This window comes from Nerophis lumbriciformis, linkage group LG17 (genome assembly GCF_033978685.3).
Source record: "Nerophis lumbriciformis linkage group LG17, RoL_Nlum_v2.1, whole genome shotgun sequence".
In the NCBI taxonomy this organism is placed as follows: Eukaryota; Metazoa; Chordata; class Actinopteri; order Syngnathiformes; family Syngnathidae; genus Nerophis; species Nerophis lumbriciformis.
The window spans coordinates 34,837,501-34,862,500 of NC_084564.2; the positions used below are offsets into that span (position 1 = coordinate 34,837,501).

Here is a 25,000-nt window from a genome sequence, read left to right on the forward strand (position 1 = left end):
AAAGCAGTTAAAAAGTTAAAAACAGTTTAAACAGTTCAAAGTCTCATGTTGGGTTAAAAGCCAGTGAGTAAAAATTAGTTGAATAGTATTCAGTATCATAGTATTAAGAGATTATTATTATTATGCAGCAGCAACATTATTTATAATTATAACCAGATCTAATTTACACTAAGAAAAAAGTTGGTCCAGCTCATTATTACACCGACAGGAATTGATTGTTGATTACTGTAAATTCACCAATTTAACAAATGTGTTTAAATTAACAGCAGACTACCTTATAGTTGCCCTATGCGTCGTGTAATTACAAAAACTGCACAATCAGCTGTGGCTGAACGCAACCATCTGATATACAAACCCCGTTTCCATATTAGTTGGGAAATTGTGTTAGATGTAAATATAAACGGAATACAATGATTTGCAAATCCATTTCAACCCATATTCAATTGAATGCACTACAAAGACAACATATTTGATGTTCAAACTCATACATTTTTTTTTTTTTTTGCAAATAATAATTAACTTAGAATTCCATGGCTGCAACACGTGCCAAAGTATTTGGAAAAGGGCATGTTCACCACTGTGTTACATCACCTTTTCTTTTAACAACACTCAATAAACGATTGGGAACTGAGGAAACTAATTGTTGAAGCTTTGAAAGTGGAATTCTTTCCCATTCTTGTTTTATGTAGAGCTTCAGTCGTTCAACAGTCTGGGGTTTCCGCTGTCGTATTTTACGCTTCATAATGCGCCACACATTTTCGATGGGAGACAGGTCTGGACTGCAGGCGGGCCAGGAAGGTACCCGCACTCTTTTTTTACAAAGCCACGCTGTTGTAACACGTGCTGAATGTGGTTTGGCATTGTCTTGCTGAAATAAGCAGGGGCGTCCATGAAAAAGACAGCGCTTAGATGGCAGCATATGTTGTTCCAAAACCTGTATGTATCTTTCAGCACTAAAGGTGCCTTCACAGATGTGTAAGTTACCCATGCCTTGGGCACTAATGCACCCCCATACCATCACAGATACTGGCTTTTGAACTTTGCGTCGATAACAGTCTGGATGGTTTACTTTTCCCTTTGGTCGAATATTTCCAAAAACAATTTGAAATGTGGACTCGTCGGACCACAGAACACTTTTCCACTTTGCACGAGTCCATCTTAGATGATCTTGGGCCCAGAGAAGCCGGCGGCATTTCTGGATGTTGTTGATAAATGGCTTTCGCTTTGCATAGTAGAGCTTTAACTTGCACTTACAGATGTAACGACAAACTGTATTTAGTGACAGTGGTTTTCTGAAGTGTTCCTGAGCCCATGTGGTGATATCCTTTAGAGATTGATGTCGTTTTTTGATACAGTGCCGTCTGAGGGATCGAAGGTCACGGTCATTCAATGTTGGTTTCCGGCCATGCCGCTTACGTGGAGTGATTTCTCCAGATTCTCTGAACCTTTCGATGATATTATGGACCGTAGATGTTGAAATCCCTAAATTTCTTGCAATTGCACTTTGAGAAACGTTGTTCTTAAACTGTTTGACTATTTGCTCACGCAGTTGTGGACAAAGGGGTGTACCTCGCCCCATCCGTTCTTGTGAAAGACTGAGCATTTTTTGGGAAGCTATTTTTATACCCAATCATGGCACCCACCTGTTCCCAATTAGCCTTCACACCTGTGGGATGTTCCAAATAAGTGTTTGATGAGCATTCCTCAACTTTATCAGTATTTATTGCCACCTTTCCCAACTTCTTTGTCACGTGTTGCTGGCATCAAATTCTAAAGTTAATGATTATTTGCAATATGGGTTGAAAATTATTTGCAAATCATTATATTCCGTTTATATTTACATCTAACACAATTTCCCAACTCATATGGAAACGGGGTTTGTAGATGTTGGTTGATTAAAATTTCAAGCACACCTGTGAACCGAAACCATTGCAGGTAACTTCCTCTTGAAGCTCATCGAGAGAATGCCAAGAGTGTGCAAAGCAGTAATCAGAGCAAAGGGTGGCTATTTTGAAGAAACTAAAATATAAAACGGCAGCCCGGTGGAAGAGGGGTTAGTGTGTCTGCCTCACAATATGAAGGTCCTGAGTAGTCGGGAGTTCAATCCCGGGCTCGGGATCTTTCTGTGTGGAGTTTGCATGTTCTCCCTGTGACTGCGTGGGTTCCCTCCGGGTACTCCGGCTTCCTTCCACCTCCAAAGACATGCACCTGGGGATAGGTTGATTGGCAACACTAAATTGGCCCTAGTGTGTGAATGTGAGTGTGAATGTTGTCTGTCTATTTGTGTTGGCCCTGCGATGAGGTGGCGACTTGTCCAGGGTGTATGCCGCCTTCCGCCCGATTGTAGCTGTTCCAGCGCCCCCCGCGACCCCAAAGGGAATAAGCGGTAGAAAATGGATGGATGAAATTATGAAACATGTTTTCAGTTATTTCACCTTTTTTTGTTAAGTACATAACTCCACGTGTTCATTCATAGTTTTGATGCCTTCAGTGACAATCTACAATGTAAATAGTCATAAAAATAAAGAACACGCATTGAATGAGAAGGTGTGTCCTAACTTTTGGCCTGTACTATATGTCAGTTTAAAAGTCATAATTTTTAGTAGTCGTGTCATTTGTTTTTTCCCATGTACAAAACCCAAAACAAGTGAAGTTGGCACGTTGTGTAATTCGTAAATAAAAACAGAATACAATGATTTGCGAATCCTTTTCAATTTATATTCAATTGAATAGGGCTTCACGGTGGCAGAGGGGTTAGTGCATCTGCCTCACAATACGAAGGTCCTGAGTAGTCTTGGGTTCAATCCCGGGCTCGGGATCTTTCTGTGTGGAGTTTGCATGTCCTCACCGTGACTGCGTGGGTTCCCTCCGGGTACTCCGGCTTCCTCCCACTTCCAAAGACATGCACCTGGGGATAAGTTGATTGGCAACACTAAATTGGCCCTAGTGTGTGGATGTGAGTGTGAATGTTGTCTGTCTATCTGTGTTGGCCCTGCGATGAGGTGGCGACTTGTCCAGGGTGTACACCGCCTTCCGCCCGATTGTAGCTGAGATAGGCTCCAGCGCCCCTCGACCCCAAAGGGAATAAGCGGTAGCAAATGGATGGATGGATGGATGAATAGACTGCAAAGACAAGATACTTAATGTTTGAACTGAGAAACACTTTTTTTTTTTTTTTTGTAAATAATCATTAACTTAAAATTCAATGGCAGCAACACATTGCAAAAAAGTTGGCACAGGGACATTTTTACCACTGTGTTACATGGCCTTTCCTTTTAACAACACTCAGTAAACGTTTGGGAACTGAGAAGACCAATTTTTGAAGCTTTTCAGGTGGAATCCTTTCACATTCTTGCTTGATGTACAGCTTAAGTTGTTCAACAGTCTGGGATCTCCGTTGTGGTATTTTAGGCTTCATATTGCGCCACACATTTTCAATGGGAGACAGGTCTGGACTACAGGCAGGCCAGTCTAGTACCCGCACTCTTTTACTATAAAGCAGGGGTGTCAAACTCAAATACAGAGTGGGCCAAAATGTAAAACTGAACAAAGCCGGAGGTCAAGGTTGAATAAATTAACCTTTTAATAGGGACCCAAACAAGTTTTGCATTGAATATTGAACAAGCAAGGCTTATATAACTTTATAGTGACATGCAAAATTGAGTTTCAAATAATAATAATAATAATTAAAAAATATCAATGGCATATCAAATACAATTTAAATAAAAATTGAATGCCTCTTTTCTATTTGCAGCCTTCTGAGGTAAATATCAACATTAACTTTTTCCACAGGCTAATAAATTTGAACATAAAATAACAATGAATAAAACAACCATTCAGGACTTTAAACTGCTCAGTTTGCAACACACTGATCTAATCTGATGTGCCCAAGCCAGATACCTGCCATCTTTTCTTGGATGCTAGTTCATTAATGTCGGGGCTCAGGTTTTGAGCTGAGGCAACCTTCATTATCCAACGAAGGTGTTCATCAGTCATTATATCTCGTAGTCCGCCCGGACCACAGTTTTGCAGCCCTATCTCTTCCGGGCTGCAATATACACCCCCGCTACCACCAACCCCCCCCCCCCCCCCCCCTCCGTGCGTCGGTTGAGGTGGGCGGCTTTGGGGGGGGCGTGGTTTGGTGGTAGCGGGCCTAACCGGAAGAGTTAGGGCTGCATGGGATTCTGGGTATTTGTTTTGTTGTGTTCATGTTGTGTTACGGTGCGGATGTTCTCCCGAAATGTGTTTGTCATTCTTGTTTGGTGTAGATTCACAGTGTGGCGCATATTTCTAACAGTGTTAAAGTAATTTTTTACAGCCACCCTCAGTGTAACCTGTATCGCTGTTGGTCAACTATGCGTTGCATTCACGTACGTGTGCGTGCAGAAGCCGCACATATTATGCGACTGGGCTAGCACACGTTGGACTGAATGAAAAGTGGACGTGACGATTTTCGAGAGGGGCACTGAAATTTGGGAGTCTCTCGAGAGGGTTGGCAAGTATGACAATTAGCGGTGAATACGGTGTTACCGTGGCACCGCCGCTGTATATAATCGGCGGGCCAGCTCTAGTGTTAATTTGATATCGCCCCAAGGGCCAAGTGGAATTACACGGCGGGCCAGAATTTGACACCCATGCTATAAAGCCACGCATTTGTAACACGTGCAGAATGTGGCTTGCTGAAATAAACAGGGTATGATAACGTTGCTTGGATGGCAACATATGTTGCTCCAAAACCTGTATGTATCTTTCAGCATTAATGTGTAAGTTACCCATGCCTTGGCCACTAATACACCCCCATACCATCACTGTTGCTGGCTTTTCAACTTTGCACCTATAACAATCCGGATGGTTCTTTTCCTCTTTGTTCCGGAGGACACGACGCCCACAGTTTCCAAAAACAACTTGAAATGTGGACTTGTCAGACCACAGAACACTTTTCCACTTTGCATCAGTCCATCTTAGATGAGCTCGGGGCCAGCGAAGCCAGCAGCGTTTCTGGGAGTTGTTGATAAATGGCTTTCGCTTTGCATAGTAGAGTTTTAACTTGCACTTACAGATGTAGCGACCAACTGTAGTTACTGACAGTCGTTTTCTGAAGTGTTCCTGAGCCCATGTGGTGATGTCGCTTTTTGATGAAATACCGCCTGAGGGATCGAAGGTCCGTAATATCATCGTTTACGTGCAGTGATTTCTCCAGATTCTCTGAACCTTTTGATGATATTACAGACCGTACATGGTGTAATCCCTAAATTCCTTGCAATAGCTCGTTGAGAAATGTTGTTTTTAAACTGTTTGACAATTTGCTCACGCATTTGTTCACAAAGTGGTGACCCTCGCCCCATTCTTGTTTGTGAATGACTGGCAGTTCATGGAAGCTGCTTTTATACCCAATCATGGCACCCACCTGTTCCCAATTAGCCTGTTCACCTGTGGGATGTTCCAAATAAGTGTTTGATGAGCATTCGTCAACTTTCTCAGTCTTTTTTGCCATTTGTGCCAGCTTTTTTTAAACATGTTGCAGGCATCAAATTCCAAATGAGCTAATATTTGCAAAAATTAACAAAGTATCTTGTGTTTGCAGTCTATTCAATTGAATATAAAAGGATTTGCAAATCATTGTATTTTGTTTTTATTTACCATTTACACAACGTGCCAACTTCACCGGTTTTGGGGTTTGTGAAATAGAGATTATTTATTGTTCGATTAATTGAATGTTAATTTTGCCCAGAGTCCATCAACGAACCAAATGCCCATACCCTCAATACCCTACTCACCTTCCACGCAGCGACAGCCGGACTGCAGCACCCAGGCGTACATGTCAGTCTTGGAGTGTGACAGCAGCTGGTCGCCGGTGAGGTACGTATTGTGAGAGGAGGCGATGAAGTAATTACATAAGGGCTGGTCCATGTCCTGATTGACTTCGTTGTGCAGAGGGTTGAAAATGTCACACGTCGGACTTCGCATGAAACTTGTAAAACCTGGGGAGAAACATAAGTAATAATAACAAAGGATTTACTCAATGGCTTTCCTGGTTGGAAAAGCTGATAGAAAAGTGGTCCGGAGGTTTCCAAAAACAATTTTGAAATGTGGGCTCGTCAGACCACAGAACACTTTTCCACTTTGCATCAGTCCATCTTAAATGAGCTCGGCCCAGCGAAGCGTTTCTGGGTGTTGTTGATAAATGGCTTTGGCTTTTGCATAGACTTTTAACTTGCACTTACAGATGTAGCAACCAACTGTAGTTACTGACAGTGGTCGAAGGTGATTGGACGGATGCGTGAAGGACAAGCTTGAACAACATCAATGCCAACACCTTTAATGAAGACGTGTTATATAGTTCAGATAAAACTGCTGAATCTTTAAACAAACATTTCTGATAAAACTACAGCCATAAAAAGCAGTGATTTTACTTCTACAAAAAGCTCATCGAGTTGTGATAAAACTGCTTCGATGGCAACATCATTGTTAATACTTTTAAAGATGTACTGTCCAGAGTCTACTGTAAAATAATACATAATACACATTATTATACAGATGTCAACTAGATCTGAATAAACTGCTTCTATTATATGATAAATGATAATACTTTTATTCGAGATGTGTTGTCATGTTCCGATAAAACTGTCGATTTGAGAAAAAGGCAAAAATGATAGAGATAAAGATTTGAGAATGAAGTTGTACTATTACAAAAACATCCTAATTAAAAAAACAAATAACAATAAAACTTGTTTTTCTGCTCAAAATACACATTCATCCTCATAAATAATTGTTTTTTCCTGCTAATAAGGAATTTATTATGAAATATTTTACTCTGAGATGTTAGTATCCTTTTATTTTGCATAATATTTGTACAATAAAAAAATATGGTGTAAGTTTAAAAAAAAACCAAAACTGACATTTTTTTTCTTGTCATAAAAGACAGACAATATTTTTGAAAGTATTACAGTTTACTAATGCATATTTCAAGCTGTGTGTTTAGAATCAGATCCGTGTGTCCATGTTCTGATGTGTGTCCATCCATCCATCCATCTTCAACCGCTTTACCTTCGGCAGCGTCTTCTCCCCGTCATCTTTGTTGTCGCGGTGTAGCGTGCAAGGACTACAAAGGCGGACGCGTGCACATTTTCCGGACTTATGCAGATCCCAAATACAGATCAACAGGTTGGTAAGAAAAGTTGCTTTTGCATAATATTGCAAAACAAAACGCCAGATAATATGTCTTATCTTATACACACACCATAATAATACTCCTATGTTGAGGCACAGTACAATCCATCAAGCTGTGCGGCTTCATAGCTTACCAAAGTCATACTAAAACATTTTGATAGATTTTTGAGCGCAGTGTGTAATGTTCTATATTGTCAATGAAACATATACAATTTTGGTGTTTTTTACTTGAGTCATATTGCAGTCTACACGTATCTCTTATGTGTGACTGCCATCTACTGGTCACACTTATCATTTCACCATGTGGCAAGTAAAATAGATTCAAGGTCGGTAAGCACAACCAAAATGAGTCCGTATATTAGGGTTATAAGGCGCACTGTCGAGTTTTGAGAAAATGAAAGGATTTTAAGTGTGCCCTATAGTCTGAAAAATACGATACACAGTTGTTTTTTTTCAAACCCACTCACAAATCTAAACACGGACACAGAAAATACAACACGGACACCCACATCTGATTACACACAGAGTCTGAGATTTGCATCTGCAATTTGTTTTGCCACAATAACACCTCCATAATATTTGTTTCATCTAAGAGCCAGTGCATCACTTCCATCTCTGTATTGCAAAATAAAAGCAAAGTAGGTATCATAACACAAACTCAATACATGCGTCAGTGGTTGGTCACATGACAAGATGTCCTCATCAGCAGGTCCATTTTCAACAAAAGTACGGTGAAGTGTTTAAAAAAAAAAAATTAAAAAAAATACATTATTAATGGATTATTTGCTTTTGTAATGGTCACGCATGAGGACTCGCAAGATGGAAGAAAGCCTTCGTTCACCCACATGGATGAATGAGACGGGAATAGCAAACAGAGGAAAGATCAGCCAGTTCAGCCTAAGTGTCAAAAAGTTGGGATTCGTTCTAAGTGTTAAATATTCAGAATTTTTTTAAGTGTCAAAAAGTCGGGATTTGTTCTAAGTCAGAGGTGGGCATTTAATTTTTACCGGGGGCCGCATGAGCAACCCGAGCACTGCTGGAGGGCCACACCGACAATATTCCAATTAAATTTTGCTGAAATTATTTTTGATATACCATAAGATAAATAATAATAATAATAATATTTTCATTTAACCTAACTTATCTTTATACAAAAGCAGATGGCTTTTGATGGTTTTATTTTTAACACTTTCTTACACAACACTTCCTGATGTATAATACAATGCAAAACTTTCTATTTCTGTCACTTTATCCTGCATCCTCTTTGTTGTGAACGTAGCACGCCTGTAAGGTGATTGGCGAAGAAGTAGGAAGCGTTGCTGTTGCGGAAATGAGGAGAGAGGATAGACGTGCGTGTGGAAAAAATGAGATAAGTTCAGCTGTGTTAGTAAAGGTTGCTCAATAAAAGTTTAAAAAGAGCGTCAGACTTGGTGTGCACTTCTTCTGGACGCTACAATTGGTGTCAGAAGTGGGATTAAATGCCTCCCAGTTCGCCTTGCCATCAAACCTGGGAGTCTTCATTAAGGGCTTAATTCCCCCATGCCAAGCAGCGTGCGCTGCTCTGTAGACGCTGCCTCTCTCCTTCCTCCCTCTCATACTTGCCAACCCTCCCGGATTTCCCAGGAGACTCACGAAATTCAGCGCCTCTCCCAAATACCTCCCGGGACAAATTTTCTCCCGAAAATCTCCGGAAATTCAGGCGGACCTGAGTGACGTGTCGACAGCCTGTTTTCACGTCCGCTTTCCCACAATATAAACAGCGTGCCTGCCCAATGACGTTATAACTGTAGAATGATGGGGGGCGAGTTCTTGGTTTCTAAAGTGAGTTTATTGTTAGGCAATTTCATTAACGTCCTCCCAGTGCGGCAACAACACACAACAACAGCAGTCACGTTTTCGTCTACCGTAAAGCAGTTTGTCTGCCGTAAACAGCAATGTTGTGACACTCTTAAACAGGACAATACTGCCATCTACTGTACATGCATATGTGACAATAACATCTAGGGCTTTTAGAGAGTGCAGTGCACAACTGCGCGCACAACAAGGAGACGAAGCAGAATGTATCATCAGAGAGGGTGTTCAGCATGGTTAGAAAAATAGTGACAGAGAATAGAACAAGGATGGACAATTCAACCCTCAACTCAACAATGAGTAGATGAGTGTTATGTGTGTGTATATGTGTCAAGGTTGGCAAGTATGCTCCCTCTCTCGCTCTCTCTCTTTGCGACGAGCTCCTCACGTCCGGGATTCACACAGACATCTGCAGTCGCTGCAGGTGTTGTGCCGGATAATGCACCCCCGGCGCAGAATACACCCCCTGAGGGGAGTGTTATATCAACTAAAGCCCACACTTAAAGTTTCCACGTGCAAGATTGAATCTATTTGAAAAAGTTATTTAATAAGAAGGCAAAAGTGCAAAAACAATAATGTTCGTGTTGGAGGAGTTGTGAATGAATGAAATATGAAATCCGTGCTGCAGTCGCTGCTGGGCCACAACATTAGGTACACCTGCAGACTGCAGCACGGATTTCATGTTTCATTCACCTTAAGTCCCCACTCAATGTCTTCCCCTCCCGTTCAATGTTGACAAAGTCGCCAGGAAACATCGTGGCACGTACCTCCCGATGACGTAGCAGGCTGAGCACACAAGCAGCGCAGTATGCGCAAAGTTTTACTTCTGACACCAATTGTAGCGTCCAGAAGAAGTGCACACCAAGTCTGACGCTCTTTTTAAACTTTTATTGAGCAACCTATACTAACACAGCTCAACTTATCTCGTTCCTTCCACACACACGTCTATTCTCACTCCTCATTTCCGCAACTCAAGAACACAACATCAACTTCAGCAGGTCGTTACACTATATTCTTTAAACACAGCAACCTGTTACCACAAATTAAGCACACGGCTTTATCTTTAATTTCTGTAAAGAAATACTTGGCAGTCCATGTCTTGTTGAAAATACGCCATTCGTCATCAACTTTTCTTTTTTTAGCGTCTCGGGGATAACCGGGCATCACTTGTCGCTGTGCACCTTCACTCACGGGTTACACACGGACATACGCCCATAAATAACACTTTTCAAAATAAAAGCAGCACAGTTGTATCGCACGCACGACATAGATGTTTTTTTTAATTTATTTTGTAATTTGTGATTGTAGCTGAGATAGGCTCCAGCGCCCCCCGTGACCCCAAAAGGGAATAAGCGGTAGAAAATGGATGGATGGATGGAATTTGTGATTGCCGCTGTTCACATTCACTCACAATCGCGCATGAGCATACGTCCACACGGAAGTAATACAAATAACGCTTTTCAAAACAAAAGCAGCACCGTTGTATTGCACACGCGAGATAGATACTTTTTTAAATTTATTTTGTAATTTATGATTGGCCTCATGCGGGCCGGACAGGGTCGTACAAAGGGCCAGATGTGGCCCGCAGGCCGCAGAATGACCAGGTCTGTTCTAAGTGTCAAAAAGTCGTGATTTTTTTAAATGTCAAAAAGTCGGGATTTTTTCTAAGTGTCAAAAAAGTTGGGATTTTTTCTAACTGTCAAAAAGTCGGGATTTTTTATAACTGTTAAAGAGTCGGGGATTTTTTATAACTGTTAAAGAGTCGGGAATTTTTTTTGTCAAAAAGTCGGGATTTTTTTTAAGTGTCAAAAAGTTGGAATTGTTTTAAGTGTCAAAAAGTCAGAATTTTTTTAAGTGTCAAAAAGTCGGAATTTTTTAATTGTCAAAAAGTCGGAATTTTTTAAGTGTCAAAAAGTCGCAAATTTTGGGGTCAAAAAGTCAAGATTTTTTTTTTGTGTCAAAAAGTCTGGGTTTTTTCTAAGTGTCAAAATGTCGGGATTTTTTCTAACTTTCAAAAAGTCGGGAATTTTTTGGTCAAAAAGTCTGGATTTTTTTCTAAGTGTAAAACTGTCTGGATTTTTTCCTAAGTGTCAAAAAATCGGGATTTTTTTCAAAGTGTCAAAAAATCGGGATTTTTTTTCAAAGTGTCAAAAAGGCAGGATTTTTTCTAAGTGTCAAAAAGTCAGGATTTTTTCTAAGTGTCAAAAAGTTGGAATTGTTTTAAGTGTCAAAAAGTCAGAATTTTTTTAAGTGTCAAAAAATCTGGATTTTTTCAAAGTGTCAAAAAATCTGGATTTTTTTCAAAGTGTCAAAAAAAGTCGTAATTTTTCCAAGTGTCAAAAAGTCGCAAATTTGGGGGTCAAAAAGTCGGGATTTTTTTTAATTGTCAAAAAGTCGGGAATTTTTCGGTCAAAAAGTCTGGATTTTTTTATAAGTGTCAAAAAATCGGGATTTTTTTCAAAGTGTCAAAAAGTCTGGATTTTTTCATCCATCCATCCATCCATCTTCTTCCGCTTATCCGAAGTCGGGTCGCGGAGGCAGCAGCCTAAGCAGGGAAGCCCAGACTTCCCTCTCCCCAGCCACTTCGTCCAGCTCCTCCCGGGGGATCCCGAGGCGTTCCCAGGCCAGCCGGGAGACATAGTCTTCCCAACGTGTCCTGGGTCTTCCTCGTGGCCTCCTACCGGTCGGACATGCCCTAAACACCTCCTTAGGGAGGCGCTCGGGTGGCATCCTGACCAGATGCCCGAACCACCTCATCTGGCTCCTCTCAATGTGGAGGAGCAGCGGCTTTACTTTGAGCTCCCCCCGGATGACAGAGCTTCTCACCCTATCTCTAAGGGAGAGCCCCACCACCCGGCGGAGGAAACTCATTTCGGCCGCTTGTACCCGTGATCTTGTCCTTTCGGTCATAACCCAAAGCTCATGACCATAGGTGAGGATGGGAACGTAGATCGACCGGTAAATTGAGAGCTTTGCCTTCCGGCTCAGCTCCTTCTTCACCACAACGGATCGATACAGCGTCCGCATTACTGAAGACGCCGCACCGATCCGCCTGTCGATCTCACGATCCACTCTTCCCTCACTCGTGAACAAGACTCCGAGGTACTTGAACTCCTCCACTTGGGGCAAGATCTCCTCTCCAACCCGGAGATGGCACTCCACCCTTTTCCGGGCGAGAACCATGGACTCGGACTTGGAGGTGCTGATTCTCATCCCAGTCGCTTCACACTTAGCTGCGAACCGATCCAGTGAGAGCTGAAGATCCTGGCCAGATGAAGCCATCAGGACCAAATCATCTGCAAAAAGCAGAGACCTAATCCTGCAGCCACCAAACCGGATCCCCTCAACGCCTTGACTGCGCCTAGAAATTCTGTCCATAAAAGTTATGAACAGAATCGGTGACAAAGGGCAGCCTTGGCGGAGTCCAACCCTCACCGGAAACGTGTCCGACTTACTGCCAGCAATGCGAACCAAGCTCTGACACTGATCATACAGGGAGCGGACCGCCACAATCAGACAGTCCGAAACCCCATACTCTCTGAGCACTCCCCACAGGACTTCCCGAGGGACACGGTCGAATGCCTTCTCCAAGTCCACAAAGCACATGTAGACTGGTTGGGCAAACTCCCATGCACCCTCAAGGACCCTGCCGAGAGTATAGAGCTGGTCCACAGTTCCACGACCAGGACGAAAACCACACTGTTCCTCCTGAATCCGAGGTTCGACTATCCGGCGTAGCCTCCTCTCCAGTACACCTGAATAGACCTTACCGGGAAGGCTGAGGAGTGTGATCCCACGATAGTTAGAACACACCCTCCGGTTCCCCTTTTTAAAGAGAGGAACCACCACCCCGGTCTGCCAATCCAGAGGTACTGCCCCCGATGTCCACGCGATGCTGCAGAGTCTTGTCAACCAAGACAGCCCTACAGCATCCAGAGCCTTAAGGAACTCCGGGCGGATCTCATCCACCCCCGGGGCCTTACCACCGAGGAGCTTTTTAACTACCTCAGCAACCTCAGCCCCAGAAATAGGAGAGCCCACCACAGATTCCCCAGGCACTGCTTCCTCATAGGAAGACGTGTTGGTGGGATTGAGGAGGTCTTCGAAGTATTCCCTCCACCGATCCACAACTTCCGCAGTCGAGGTCAGCAGAACACCATCCGCACCATACACGGTGTTGGTAGTGCACTGCTTCCCCTTCCTGAGGCGGCGGATGGTGGTCCAGAATCGCTTCGAAGCCGTCCGGAAGTCGTTTTCCATGGCTTCCCCGAACTCCTCCCATGTCCGAGTTTTTGCCTCCGCGACCGCTGAAGCCGCACACCGCTTGGCCTGTCGGTACCTGTCCGCTGCCTCAGGAGTTCCATGAGCCAAAAGAACCCGATAGGACTCCTTCTTCAGCTTGACGGCATCCCTGTCCATCAACGGGTTCTAGGATTACCGCCACGACAGGCACCAACTACCTTGCGGCCACAGCTCCAATCAGCCGCCTCGACAATAGAGGTGCGGAACATGGTCCACTCGGACTCAATGTCCAGCACCTCCCTCGTGACATGTTCAAAGTTCTTCCGGAGGTGGGAATTGAAACTCTCTCTGACAGGAGACTCTGCCAGACGTTCCCAGCAAACCCTCACAATGCGTTTGGGCCTGCCAGGTCTGTCCGGCATCCTCCCCCACCATCGCAGCCAACTCACCACCAGGTGGTGATCGGTAGAAAGCTCCGCCCCTCTCTTCACCCGAGTGTCCAAAACATGAGGCCGCAAATCCGATGACACAACTACAAAGTCGATCATAGAACTGCGGCCTAGGGTGTCCTGGTGCCAAGTGCACATATGGACACCCTTATGCTTGAATATGGTGTTCGTTATGGACAATCCGTGACGGGCACAAAAGTCCAATAACAAAACACCACTTGGGTTCAGATCCGGGCGGCCATTCTTCCCAATCACGCCTCTCCAGGTTTCACTGTCGTTGCGAATATGAGCGTTGAAGTCCCCCAGTAGAACGAGGGAATCACCCGGGGGAGCACTCTCAAGTACTCCCTCGAGTGAATCCAAAAAGGGTGGGTACTCTGAGCTGCTGTTTGGCGCGTAAGCGCAAACAACAGTCAGGACCCGTCCCCCCACCCGAAGGCGGAGGGAAGCTACCCTCTCGTCCACCGGGTTGAACTCCAACATGCAGGCTCTGAGCCGGGGGGCAACAAGAATTGCCACCCCAGCCCGTCGCCTCTCACTGCTGGCAACGCCAGAGTAGAAGAGAGTCCATCCCCTCTCGAGAGAACTGGTTCCAGAGCCCTTGCTGTGCGTCGAGGTGAGTCCAACTATATCCAACCGGAACTTCTCTACCTCGTGCACTAGCTCAGGCTCCTTCCCCCCCAGAGAGGTGACGTTCCACGTCCCAAGAGCTAGCTTCTGTAGCCGAGGATCGGACCGCCAAGTGCCCTGCCTTCGGCTACCGCCCAGCTCACATTGCACCCGACCTCTATGGCCCCTGCTATGGGTGGTGAGCCCATTGGAGGGGGGACCCACGTTGCCTCTTCGGGCTGTGCCCGGCCGGGCCCCATGGGGACAGGCCCGGCCACCAGGCGCTCGCCATCGTGCCCCAACTCCGGGCCTGGCTCCGGAGGGGGGCCCCGGTGACCCGCGTCCGGGCGAGGGAAATCTGAGTTTCGGTTCTTGCATTTCCATGTCAAAAAGTCTGGATTTTTTTGTAAGTGTCTAAAAGTCTGGATTTTTTCAGTGTCAAAAAGTCGGAATTTTTTTAAGTGTCAAAATGTCGGGATTTTTTCTAACTGTCAAAAAGTCGGGAATTTTTTCGTCAAAAAATCGGGATTTTTTCTAAGTGTCAAAAAGTCGGGATTTTTTGTAAGTGTCAAAAAGTTATGAATTTTTTTAAGTGTCAAAAAGTCTGGATTTTTTCAGTGTCAAAAAGTTAGGAATTTTTGGGTCAAAAAATTGGGATTTTTTTTTAAGTGTCAAAAAGTCGGAATTTTTTGTAAGTGTCAAAAAGTCAGGATTTTTTGTAAGTGTCAAAAAGTCGGGATTGTTTTAAGTGTCAAAAGGTCTGGAATTTTCTAAGTGTTAAAAAGTGGGGAATTTTTTTGTCAAAAAGTCGGGAATTTTTTTGTCAAAAAGTCGCTATTTTTTTCTAAGTGTCAAAAAGTCACTGTGATGGAGAATGGAACCAGTGCAAAGAGGAATGCGTTTATCTGATGGACATCATCTTGTCACACGTTTTATTAAACCCTCGCATTATACAAACGTTTGTACAATCAAAGTGTTGGGAATCCTCCAGCTGATTTGTACTCATCGTGCTGAGAAAAGGTTATTTTAATAGCATGTCTGTCACATTCCCGGCCTGTAGACATCACGCGTCACGCCGTGATTAGCCAGACGTTACTCACGATGCCTCCTACGATGACATCAGTGTCGCCCCTGCACCTTCTCGTCGCCGCCAGTTCCTTCCTTGCAACCTTCCTCGCTGTGACTTCCACATTTTCTCTCGCCTCCTCACTCTGTCGCTTCCCTTAAGTTTAGCCTTCAGCTGCAAGCGACCTCACTTACAGTGACACCGTGGGGAGGCGAGCATTTCTGGAAACTCAATTATTTATGGACAAAAGTATTGGGCCATCTGGCCATTACATCGTACATGAAACTTAAAAAAAAAAGAAAATATAGAGTTTGTCCCTCTTTTCAGACTTTCTACATGATGTTGGATTTTTTTATTTTTTTTTTATTTGTGAGGTCAAAGGTGACTTATTTTCGGGTCATTACACTATTGAGAGTGTGTGAATTAAATTATGCAGTGAAACTGGGGGGGGGGGGGCCTACCTTCGATTCCCATGACACCTCTTTGTTTGTTTTCGTCCACCACCTCAAACTTGTCGATGATTTCCGCCACGTATTCCGGGGTGACGTTGACCATCTGCGGGATCAACAACATCTCAGTATCATTTCGTGACATCATGTTCACATTCACAGAGGGTATTAAACACACTTTTTTATGCATTTTATTGGTGTTTTTGGGTCATTGAACACATTTCTGGAAACTATTTTCCACATTTGCGAGTATCGTATTTTCCGGACCGCACTGCGATGATATATGAAACATATTTTTTCATATATAAGGCGGATTATAGGGCACATTAAAGGAGTCTTTTTTTTCTTCTAAATATAATACACTTCCTTGTGGTCTACATAACATGTAATGGTGGTTCTCTGGTCAAAATGTTTCATAGATGATGTTTTACAGATCATCTTCAAGCCGCTTTCTGACAGTCGCTTCAGGAAGCGCCGTTTTGTGGGCGGTCTTATTTACGTGGTTCACCTTCGACAGCGTCTTTTCTCCGTCATCTTTGTTGTAGCGGTGTAGCGTGCAAGGATGGGAGTGGAAGAAGTGTCAAAAGATGGAGCTAACTGTTTTAATGACATTCAGACTTTACTTCAATCAATAACGGACCAGTATCAACAACCACACTGAAAAACCATCCGACCGGAACTCTCTAATAACTAAAGTTCCTTGGGTGATTAATGTAAACTCACTACACCGGTATGTTTTAGCGCTTTCATGGCGAGTTTACTGACAGTTATAAGTAAGAACTTAACACCACTTTATATTAAAAATGTCACTTAAACATGTACTACTAAAACATGTTGATAGATTTTGGAGCGCCGTGTGCAATGTTCTATATTTTCAATGGAAGCCTTAAGACGTTGGTGTTGTTTACTTGAGACGTATCTCTTATGTTTGACACACCATGTACCAAATTAAATAATGTAGCGTCCCGGAAGAGTCGGTACTGCAGGGAATTCTGGGTATTTGTTCTGTTGTGTTTATGTTGTGTTACGGTGCAAATATTCTCCCGAAATGTGTTTGTCATTGTTGTTTAGTGTGGTTTCACAATATGGCACATATTTATGACAGTGTTGGTGTTGTTTATACGGTCACCCTTAGTGTGACATGTATGGCTGTTGACTAAGAATGCCCTTCATTGTCTTTAAAATATGACAATCAAAGTTAACATGATAATAATAGTTGGCTTAGATCATACAGAGTGGTAGCTTTACCTGATATCTTCAATTGAAGACCAGCGTCACTTTGTCTAATGCTACAAAAGTATTAGGGTGAATAAGTATGACTAAACATAATCCTTACCTTAAGCGTACACTATTGAGTGAATGCAGTGATGCCGAAGCCTAACATTCTTGTGCAATGAAAATTATATTTTTTAAGCATTAGCACTGGCTAACCAAGGAGGCTATGAAAGTGTAAATGCCTTTTAGGGTTGTACAGTATGCCGGTACACTAGTATACTAGTATCATATTAGATACTATACCGCCTCTAAAAAGTACCGGTCCCTCCCCCCCTTTATTTTTTTTTAACAGTACTATACCGCCCCTAAAAAGTACCGGTCCCCCCCCCCTTTTTTTTTTTTTACGGGCATGACAGCGCGTCATCATCACGCACGACATTGCTGATTTTACAAGCAAAGGAGCATGTTCGGCAGCGCACAATCACGGAGTACTTACAAACAGACACAGTGTGTAGACAGAAAAGGGAGAACGGACGCATTTTGCCTTAAAAACTAACGATAAAGGTGAAGTTATAACACTGAAACGCCCCCAGGAAGAGGTGCTTTAAGACATGGCTAGCTCGCTCGCGGCTAAAATCCAGCCGCAGTCGGCAGTGTTTTAGCTACTTCTAAATCACTAATCCTCGCCTCCATGGCGACGAATAAAGTACGTTTCTTACAAGTATCATCCCAGCAGGACGAGGAATAGCTAAACATGCTTCACTACACACCGTAGCTCACCGGCGTCACAATGTAAACAAACGCCATTAGTGGATCTACACCTGACATCCACTGTAATGATACCAAGTACAGGAGCGTATCTAGTTGATACTACTACGATTACATCGATATTAAAAAAAAGTTATATTATGTTTATAAATGCAGGAAATACGTCCCTGGACACTTTAGGACTTAAATTATGACCATTGTATGACCCTGTAACTACTTGGTATCAGATCGATAACCAAAATTGTGGTATCATTCAAAACTAATGTAAAGTATCCAAACAACAGAAGAATAAGTGATTATTACATTTGTAGATAGAACATGTTAAAAGAGAAAAGTAAGCAGATATTAACAGTAAATGAACAAGTAGATTAATAATTCATTTTCTACCACTTGTCCTTAATAATTTTGACAAAATAATGGAATGGAAAATGACAAAATATGTTACTGCATATGTCAGCAGCTAAATTAGGAACCTTTTGTGGAGAATGCATATATTTTTAAGAGTTATTTCTTTATCCATAGTCATGTTTAAAGCAGCTAATATTTTCCCATGTGTACTCTTTTTGCTTGTATCTTATGTCCGCAAGTAAACTCTGTGCTTTGCCTTGAAGGGTTGGAATGTGGGAGTATAGCACTTTACCTTATGAGTATTAGAACAAAGAGGCTATATTCCTTTCTGGGCAGGGTGGGAGCTGTTTTCATATTCAATAAGTTGTCTCTTTCCGTTAGATTTTCAGACCACTTCTGGATGCTGGTATTAGCGCATTTGTAAGGACTGGTCTCCTAAAGCTTTAGTAAAACTTGATAATATTCCTATTCTGTCTTGATGGTCCTTCTTACTCTGCATATATGTCATTTGAAAGTACTTGGGATTGACCAGTGACTTTAATTCCCTGAGAGGAAGTCTGGTCAGACGCAACACTTTGTTTGCTTACTTACTACTAAAAGACGAGTCGTCTCGTATGTTCACTATTTTATATAAGGACAAACTTGCAATAAGAAACATATGTTTCATGTACCGTAAGATTTCTGGTTAAAATAAAGCCAATAATGCAATTTTTTTTGTTCCCCTTTATTTAGAAATGTAATAATACATGTTCGTACTGGTACTAAAATATTGGTATCGTGACAACCCTAATGCTTTTATTTGTAATTGTGTGGTCTCTGTTTAGAAATGTGTAAAAAAAAGAAGCATTATTTCATGGTCTGCAGTTTTAAAAACGATGCTACATTTACAGAGGAGCAAACAGATAGCGTCAGCAACATAAAGAAAACTCCCCGAAGGTAAATAAAAAATAAAAATAAAAGGCTCAGCTGTGGCGATCTAATTATAAGTGTGACAGATTGTCTTCGCCAAGTCCTCCAGTAATGTGTTCAACTAAGGAGAACATGATTCTAATCAGCCCTGTGTTTTTTCCTCCCTGGGTTTCAAATTGAAACATCAGTGAGGTAGTTTTAAATCACGCCTCGACCCAAAGTAGCGGCGCCGCCTACCTTCTGTTCGCTGTGCAACAGGTTCGCCAGCTCGTCCGCTGTCAGGTGGTCCTTCCTGTCGCTGTAGGCCATCATGAGCAGGAAGAGGTCCCGACGCATGGACATCATCTTGTAAAAGACGGAGAACTCCTCGTACGTCAGCGTGCCCTGCTGGTCGTCCGTGTCTGCTTCCTGAGAGTGGGAGGAAGTCAAGACTCAAGTCAGTCAGTCAGTGAGCAGGCCCATAAATGTTGTAAGCCATGACATATTGATGACTGAGGAAGAGCACAAATTCATATTTCACCATACTTGCCAACCTTGAGACCTCCGAATCCGGGAGATTGTGAGTGGTTGTGGTGGTGGTGGTGGGGGGGGGGGGGGGGGGGGGGGGTTGCGGGCCGGGGGGCGGGGTTAAAGGGGGGAGGAGTATATTTATAGCTAGAATTCACTGAAATTCAAGTATTTCTTATATATATATATATATATATATATATATATATATATATATATATATATTAGGGATGTGCCGATCCAGGTTTTTGCACTTCCGATCCGATACCGATATTGTTTTTGCTTTTCCGATCCGATACCGATACTGACCGATACCGATACTGACCGATACTGGCCTATCCGAGCATGTATTAAAGTTTAAAGTTATTTAGTCTACTTAGTTGTCAGAATCATGTTGAAAAGGGTTTTAGTACTCTTGATAACAACTAGCCAGCTGAATTAGGGGAGTTTGAATAATACACAATGGTTGGTAACAAGAAACTGACCTGTTTATTCAAGGATAAACACAAAATAGACAAAATTATACATGACAAACAGAAATGGCATCATTGAACTAGGGCTGGGCGATATGGCCTTTTTTTATTATTCCGATATTTTAAGGCCATATTGCGATACACAATATATATTTCGATATTTTGTCTTAGCCTTGAAGACTTGATGCATATAATCACAGCAGTATGATGATTCTATGTGTTTGTATTGATTGATTGAGACTTTTATTAGTAGGTTGCACAGTGAAGTACATATTCCGTACAATTGACCACTAAATGGTAACCCCCGAATAAGTGTTTCAACTTGTTTAAGTCGGGGTCCACTTAAATTGATTCATGATACAGATATATACTATCAGATATATACTATCATCATAATACAGTCATCACACAAGATAATCACATTGAATTATTTACATTATTTATAATCCAGGGTGTGGAGGGGGGCGCCGGCTGTAAGTGTCAAAAAGACAGCCAAAAGAGTTTGATATGAGAATAAATCTAAAGTTAAAATATAGGGTAGAAATGCAACCATTTGCAGGAAATGTAGTCTTGATTTTCAAAATTTTCTTTCAAGGCTTGCATGTCTACATTAAAACATTCTTCTTCATACTGCATTAATATATGCTACTTTTAAACTTTCATGCAGAGAAGGAAATCACAACTAAAAAAATCACAAATGTTTTCATACGGTGTTGATGTGGCAATTTTTGCCTCGGCATTTTAATGGTGTGGGCGTGTGGCACCGAATGGAGATAAGCGTCTCGACAGACGTCACAATATTTGAACAATGATGACGAAAACTGTTTTCTCTGTCGTGTCCGTGTGTCGAAAATTGTTATGCGCTTATTTTTTTATTTGATTTTGTGCGTGGAATAGATTTGCCGTGCGCAGAGGACGCTTAAACAGTGCGCAATTGCACAGGCGCGCACCTTAGAGGGAAGGTTGCCCGCACGGCTGCGCTAGCATCACAGCTAACGTTAGCCATGCTGCTACTTCTCTGCTCGGAAAGGGCGTATACGTATGTGACATATGACGTGACAGTATGTGACGTATGACGTGACAGTATGTGACGTGTGTAAGAAGGTGCACTTGCTGTCTGTGAGAGGGAGACACAGGAAAGAGTGAGAAGAGCCTGTCGTGTAATGCCAGCAGCTAAAAGCAACTGCGTGAGAATTCACAGACCTGTGGATGTGTTGAAGGTGTGCTGGAAAATGCGGAACGGAATTAACGAGCAGCAGAAAAGTGGAATGTATTATTTAAATCGGTGCGTTGGAAAACACGGACCGGAGTTTTTTTTAAAACTGGATCTGGATCGGCATTTTCCCATGCCTTGCCGATACGCAATTTTTGGCAAATACCGGCAGCCGATCCGATCCAAATATCGGATCGGGACATCCCTAATATATATATATATATATATATATATATATATATATATATATATTTCATTTATTTACACATACACACACACATAACAACCCTCTGTACTCATTGTTGTATTTGAAAGTGCAATGCTTTGCAGCCAGTAGCGCAGCCTTTGAAGGAGCATAGGTACGGGCAGCATCTGTGAAATTTAATTTGCAGGAAAGGAGTGAGTTTAGGGTTGAATTGTCCATCCTCGTTCTATTCTCTGTCACTATCTTTCTAACCATCTTTTCTAACCATACTGTTATGTGTTTGGACATTACTACTTGCCGTAGTTTTGAAGCCATGCATGATGGGAATCCGGATGTTGTGTGTCAGTGTATTAACGTGCCGGCTGGAATAAACACACGCTGAGAAATAGTTCCATGCCTGCCTACTTTATGGGTTATAGATAAACCTATGGATAACGGAGACAAATATAATAATCTCCTTCTTGTTGTGTGTGCAGTTGCGCACTGAGCTCCAAAAGCCGTAGATGTTATAACGTGACTGGGCCGGCACGCTGTTTATATGGAGGAAAAGTGGACGTGACGACAGGCTGTCCTCACTCAGGTCCGGGAGAATGGTTGTCCCGGGAGATTTTCGGGAGAGGCACTGAAATTCGGGAGTCTCCCGGAAAATTCTGGAGCGTTGGCAAGTATGTATTTCACCGGCCTCACTTTTGATAAAACACTTGGAGATACAAGATGGAATAACATGATTATGGATTTTCACCAACAAGGTTTTTATTGGTCATGGTATTATCTTGTCCAAACACATGAGCCAAAGACAGTTTGTTTGGTCTGTTTGTTTCACTGTCTACACCAGAGCTGGGCAAATATTTTGACTCGGGGGGCCCATATTGAGAGAAAAGAATGTGTCTGGGGGCCCAAGGTGTATGTGTGTATAAATTACTGCAATGGTTTTCACTTCACAGGTGTCATAGTTTTGATGCCTTCAGTGACAATCTACTATGTAAATCAGGGGTGTCGAACATACGGCCCGCGGGATGAGTTTGCTAAGTATAAACATGAGCCAACATGTTTTAATTAAAGAAACTGCTGTTCTAAATGTGTCCACCAGATGTTGCAATAGCAATTATTTGTATCTTTGTAGATGATGCTACATACGTAAAAAATAAAAATAAACCACATGATGTTAGTGTACCAATCGAGGACAATGAGCAAACTACATAAATAACATCCTGTAATTTGATTTTGATATAATTTTTTTATCTTGATAGATTGAAAATTTAAACTAATGAGTTGACTGATGTACATTATCACATAATTTATTCGGAAAGTTTAAATAACGATATATAAAGACAGAATACTATTAACCGCAACATTATGATTTGTACATTTTCAGCATGTGCTTGTTCTATTTTTAAACAAAGAAAACAATCTGAAGTTGTCTTTATTTTTAAGTTATCGTGCCGTGATTTTACCAGTCCGGCCCACTTGGGAGTAGATTTTTCTCCATGTGGCCCCCGATCTAAAATGAGTTTGACACCCCTGATGTAAATAGTCATGAAAAATAAAGAAAGGTTGTGTTGAGTCATTTATATTATGGGATAGTAAACCAACTATCAAACAGCACCGCCCGTACATTTTCTGTCTTGTATTTACCGGCTATTTTATTCCATGTTTTCCCATCCCTGCTCATATCTCCGGACATCTTGCCTGAGGACACACACTCAGTACGCCTCACTGATCGTTCCATTCTGCCACCTCGTGCTGTCAGCTTCACGGGCTTTGTCGCAGCCTCACATTAACTGGATCTCACAGGGACACCATTGTGGTCAACACCCGATCTAATAATACCGGCTAATACCTCCATCACAGGCCCCCGCAACCAGCTTGCTGAATGCACTAAGGCAGTGTTTTTCAACCACACAGGTGTGCCGTGAGATACAGCCTGGTGTACCGTGGGAGATTATGTAATTTCACCTATTTGGGTTAAATATATTTTATGCAAACCAGTAATTATAATCTGCAAATAAAGTGCCGTTGTTGAGTGTCTGTACTGTCTGGAGCTCGGCAGAGTAACGGTGTAATACTCTTCCATATCAGTAAGTGGCAGCAGGTAGCTAATTGCTTTGTAAACGTTGTATCCATTGCTTAAACCAAAAATAAACAAAAGGAGAGTGCCCCTAAAAAAGGCTGTGGAAAGGGATTGTGATCAGCAAGCTGCAGGAGTAAAGGTCAACGCCTCTGGCCAATGGTACTGAAAACAGAGCGCCATCAGACAGGGGCGTGGCATGTGCTGACGGCGAGACACAGCTGGCACAGGTGGTACCTACTCAGTGGCCTAGTGGTTAGAGTGTCCGCCCTGAGATCGGTAGGTTGTGAGTTCAAACCCCGGCCGAGTCATACCAAAGACTATAAAAATGGGACCCAATACCTCCCTGCTTGGCACTCAGCATCAAGGGTTGGAATTGGGGGTTAAATCACCATAAATGATTCCCGGGCGCGGCCACCGCTGCTCCCCACTGCTCCCCTCACCTCCCAGGGGGTGATCAAGGGTGATGGGTCAAATGCAGAGAATAATTTCCCCACACCTAGTGTGTGTGTGACAATCATTGGTACTTTAACTTTAACTTTTACTTTACGTGTTATACTAATCATCTGTTGTCTTTAACAGTGAGCGGTCGGGTGCAGGAGGAGGAGGAAGTTGGAGAGAGACTGGAAAGTCCAAAAAAAAAATAAAACATTCATTGATGGTGGTGTTGAAAAACATTAAACCTGTTGTAAACTCTGTACGCTTGGCTACTTTGACGTACATCTGTGGAACCGCAAGACAGCGACTTCTACAAAGGCATTGAAGCTTCGGGATGGCTATGGAAAACAAAACTAAAACTGAACTGGCTACAAAGTAAACAAAAACAGAATGCTGGACGACAGCAAAGACTTCCAGCGTGAGGAGCAGACGGCGTCCACAAAGTACATCCGTACATGACATGAAAATCAACAATTTCCACACGAATAAGGATAGCGTCCGCACAACTGAAATAGTCTTGATTGCTGAAACAAAGCAGGTGCGGGGAATAGCGCTCAAAGGAAGACATGAAACTGCTAAAGGAAAATACCAACAAAACAGGAAAAACCACCAAAATAGGAGCGCAAGACACTACAACACAGGAAAACACCAAAAAAAACTCCAAATAAGTCACAGCATGAGGTTGTGACACTTACTTTGAGACAAGAGCTATAGTGATGCATGCTTGGTTATGGTTTGAATTCATATCCAACAATTGCAACAATGACTTTTTACTGTCAATGTCAACTACCGAGTTTACATGTTTAATGTTTTCCGCTGGTGATGTGCCTCCGCATTTTTTCAATGAACAAAAATGTGCCTTGGCACCAAAAAGGTTGAAAAACACTGCACTAAGGGACTGTAGACAGAACCCACATAGGGCTTTAACCAGCAATGTATTGGTGGACAGCAATCTTCAGGCTATTTTAAAGTCAAAAGATCAAGCAATGCTCCTCAAGACTCACTTTAAAACATGTTTTT

At 42.5% G+C, this 25,000-nt stretch overlaps 1 protein-coding gene across 7 annotated transcripts in view; it reads right to left on the reverse strand.

Annotated features, from left to right (window-relative positions):
- The window catches only part of plch1 (phospholipase C, eta 1), a 229,928-nt gene that overhangs the window by 67,911 nt on the left and 137,017 nt on the right, over positions 1–25,000 (reverse strand). For all 7 annotated transcript variants that reach the window (XM_061973117.1, XM_061973114.1, XM_061973115.1 and 4 more), the window contains 3 exons: positions 19,314–19,484; positions 15,849–15,942; positions 5,778–5,981 (listed from right to left, as the gene is read on the reverse strand). In XM_061973117.1, coding sequence (XP_061829101.1) covers positions 5,778–5,981; positions 15,849–15,942; positions 19,314–19,484 — 469 coding nt within the window. The remainder of the gene's footprint in view (positions 1–5,777; positions 5,982–15,848; positions 15,943–19,313; positions 19,485–25,000) is intronic.